This window comes from Grammomys surdaster, unplaced genomic scaffold, assembly GCF_004785775.1.
Source record: "Grammomys surdaster isolate TR1022 unplaced genomic scaffold, NIH_TR_1.0 126113, whole genome shotgun sequence".
In the NCBI taxonomy this organism is placed as follows: Eukaryota; Metazoa; Chordata; class Mammalia; order Rodentia; family Muridae; genus Grammomys; species Grammomys surdaster.
In genome coordinates, this window is record NW_021620921.1 from 1,794,020 (window position 1) to 1,797,160 (window position 3,141).

A 3,141-nucleotide genomic window follows, 5' to 3' on the forward strand; every position below is an offset into this window, starting at 1 on the left:
TTTCACAGGTATCTAGGCAATATATAACCCCATAACTGTTCTGCAGTGTCTACCATAGAATCTGGGCATGCGATTTAACTGAAAAGAAAGGGCTTTGGTGTCTGAAGGCTGCTTGGTTGTTTCAATCAGACATCCCTGAGTGGCATGGGACTTCTCCAGTCCTTGGATCTTCAAGTATAAATATCAATAATACAATCACAGGGTTTCAATACTGGAAGTCCTTTTTATTATCATTATTATTATCATTATTATTTTATCCTGACCCTCTTTCATCAAAGAAGAAATCATAGACTTGCAAAAATTAACATCTTGGTTTCCAGAACGCTCAGGAAGATTGTTCTTAAGCTCAGCAGGACTATTCACTGGACCGCCCTCTAACACCTTTCCTCTTACCACGTTCAAACCAAATGCCCCTCAGATACTATTCAGAAACAGGCGCCCGCTCGCTCAGTGCCATCGAGGCCTGGGATTTCTGGGTCAAAGTTGATCCCCTCCTGCATCAGGCCTCGGGGACATGGCTGGCATCCAGGACGTTGGGGTTAGGGGAGGACAGTGGACGAGCCAAGGAAGCGAGGCGGCCCGCCCCTCACCCGTCGGGGCCCAGGTCGCACGCTCGGTGCTCACCAGCTTGGCCGGCGCCCCGCCCCCGCCTCCTCGCACGGCGGCTCGGCCGATGCCGCCGTGACTCAGCGCTTCTCGCGGGCCGCCCGGCCGCGGCGGCGGCTAGGCGCGGGCTCCTCCCGCCTCGCCACCCCCTCTCGCCACCCACGCCCGCCCCCGGCCGCGGGGCCTTCCGTCGCACGGCCGCCGCCCGCCGCACTCCGCGTCTGCCCCGCCACCGTGCTGGCCATGGAACCCCGAGCCCCCCGCCGCCGACACACCCACCAGCGCGGCTACCTGCTGACGCGGAACCCGCATCTCAACAAGGTGAGCCCGCGGTCCCCAGAGCCGCCCTGTGTCCGCCGCCGGCCGCTGGGCCGCGGGGACCTGCGTCCCACCGAGGGGACCGTCCCACCGGGGAGGCCACTGCGGAGCCGGCGCCCGCGCCCCTCAGCATCCCGAAGCCGGACCACGGGGATCGGTGTAACTTGTGGCCCGTACTTCTTTGTCTGCCCTTATCCCATCCCGGGGAGGGCAGTGTGGACCAGTGTGGGAATCGAGCGTTTCCCGTGAGGGTGGCAGGCGGGTGGCCAGGTCAGCCGAGCCGCGACGTCCCTTCCCGGTCCAGGTGACTGGACTGGCAGTGACTGGAGGCTGCTGTGAAGAAGTGGTCCTACCGGTCCTGCCTGAACAGAGATGGGCTGTTGAGTGCCTAGGATTCCATCCACAAGATGTTGGGGCTCCAGGGCCTCTTGGCTTCTGAGGTGACATGATTAAGAGGTGGAGGATGCATGGTGGGTGGTTTCTTGTTGAACCCTACACACATGCCTAGGTGGGAAAACTTACATGATACGGTGGTACAGTTATTTATTTATTTATTTATTTATCTATCTTTCTAAATTCTGACTTTTGGAAAGTTAATTTTTTAAAACCTGCCCTCTTTTTTTAAAAAAATTATTATTATTGCAAGGAAATTCAATGTATGCTCCAAAATCAGAGTTGCCTTTTCTTAAGCTGTGATACTTCCCCTCCCACCCTATACCCAAGATCACTCCTAAATGAGAACATCTTAGAAATACATCAGTTTGCTTTTGTAAGTAACTAGGTCTTATTTTACAGTGTGAATGGTCATTAGATTGGTGTGTGTGTGTATGTGTGTGTGTATGTGTGTGTATGTACCCGCGCGCGCGCGTGTGCGAGCCCACCTGTGCACGCGCGTGTGTGCATATTTGATTTCCTATTTATTTAGTACATAAAGCATAACATGAGTGTCAACAGGGAGGCCTGTTAAGTCTTTTAGGGTATCACTTTAGTGAACCTCTTTTTTCGTTAAGAAGTGGACCTCAGCATTCCTCTCTAGTCATGTTGCGGGTGACTTGTGCTCATTATTAATAACTTAACGTGTGATTATTTTATGCACTATAGCTAGTTTGAGTTTGTAATTTGTGTGACTTCTACAAATCTTTGATGATTTGATATTTATAGTTATATAGTATAGTTTTTAAGTTTTCCTACTTATTTTTCCCTCAAAATAAATGTAATTGCTGGTTCGAATTTTTTCTTTTTTTTATTATTCTGTAGGTCGAGGTCTAGTTTTACTAGAACAAAGGTAAACTTTGGTGTGACAAAACCATTTGTGGCTTTCACGTGTTACCTGCCTGCCCTGATTTATGATGAAATTATGGGTCGCCTTGACAAGATCACACGAGTAGTATAACCTGTTTGATTTTCTTAAGTCAAGGTTGAATAGTTTGTTAAGAGTGGGTAGATAGGCCAGGCCATCCCATAGCAAAGGTATGCTTCACTATGTTTGGAATCTCTTGCTAACCTGAAACAGTTGACACCAACTTTAGAATAACACTGTCACAAGATCTTATACCAAAGGTAGAAAGGTGCAGTGTTAATGTGTTCACACATTTTACCTGTAGCGAATCCAATTGGATTACAAATCTGGGCCCTCTTGGGACAATCAATAGAATGAACTTTACTTACTCAGCCCTGGGGTCAGTGTGATTCCCTGTGGAAGTAACATCACTGAAAGATGGTAACTGTGATTTTCTTGATCTGCCATACACTCTAGAGTCCTCTGTCTTTGTTACTAGGACAGGATTTTTAATTAATTAATTTATTTTTTATTTTGAGATGACCTGTCTCCAAAGGGATACTAAACTGAACAGTGCTCTCTAAATTTTTCCTAACAGCCTAGCCTAGCCTGTCAGCCGGCTATAGGAAGGCTTGTTTAACCACACTAAGGAAGAGTTTTATGATCCTACCTTTGGGTGACTAAGACACACTTTGTTAGTATTCTGTCCATACTACATACTATAAGTATGGATAAAAACATCTTTTGTTGCTGAGGAAAGTGGCTCAGTGGTTAAGAGTGTTTGTTGCTCTTGTAGAGGACACGTGTTCAGTTCTCAGCACCCACCTCAGGCGGCTCACAACTAGAGGCCCCATAAACAACTTGTATGTGACTGTGTGCCCCCCACCACATGAGAGAGAGAGAGAGAGAGAGAGAGAGAGAGAGAGAGAGAGAGAGAG

General features: G+C 48.5%; 1 protein-coding gene across 2 annotated transcripts in view; it reads left to right on the plus strand.

Moving 5' to 3' along the window:
* Positions 1 to 694: 694 nt before the first annotated feature.
* Me1 (malic enzyme 1) overlaps positions 695 to 3,141 on the plus strand; it is a 118,877-nt gene continuing 116,430 nt past the window's right edge. The window contains exon 1 of one of the 2 annotated variants that reach the window (XM_028756186.1): positions 695 to 927. In XM_028756186.1, the coding sequence (XP_028612019.1) occupies positions 850 to 927 (78 nt within the window). In that variant the 5' untranslated portion in view covers positions 695 to 849. Of the gene's footprint in view, positions 928 to 1,376; positions 1,395 to 3,141 lie in introns of those variants that run through there. The other variant, XM_028756187.1, reaches the window with a different exon arrangement.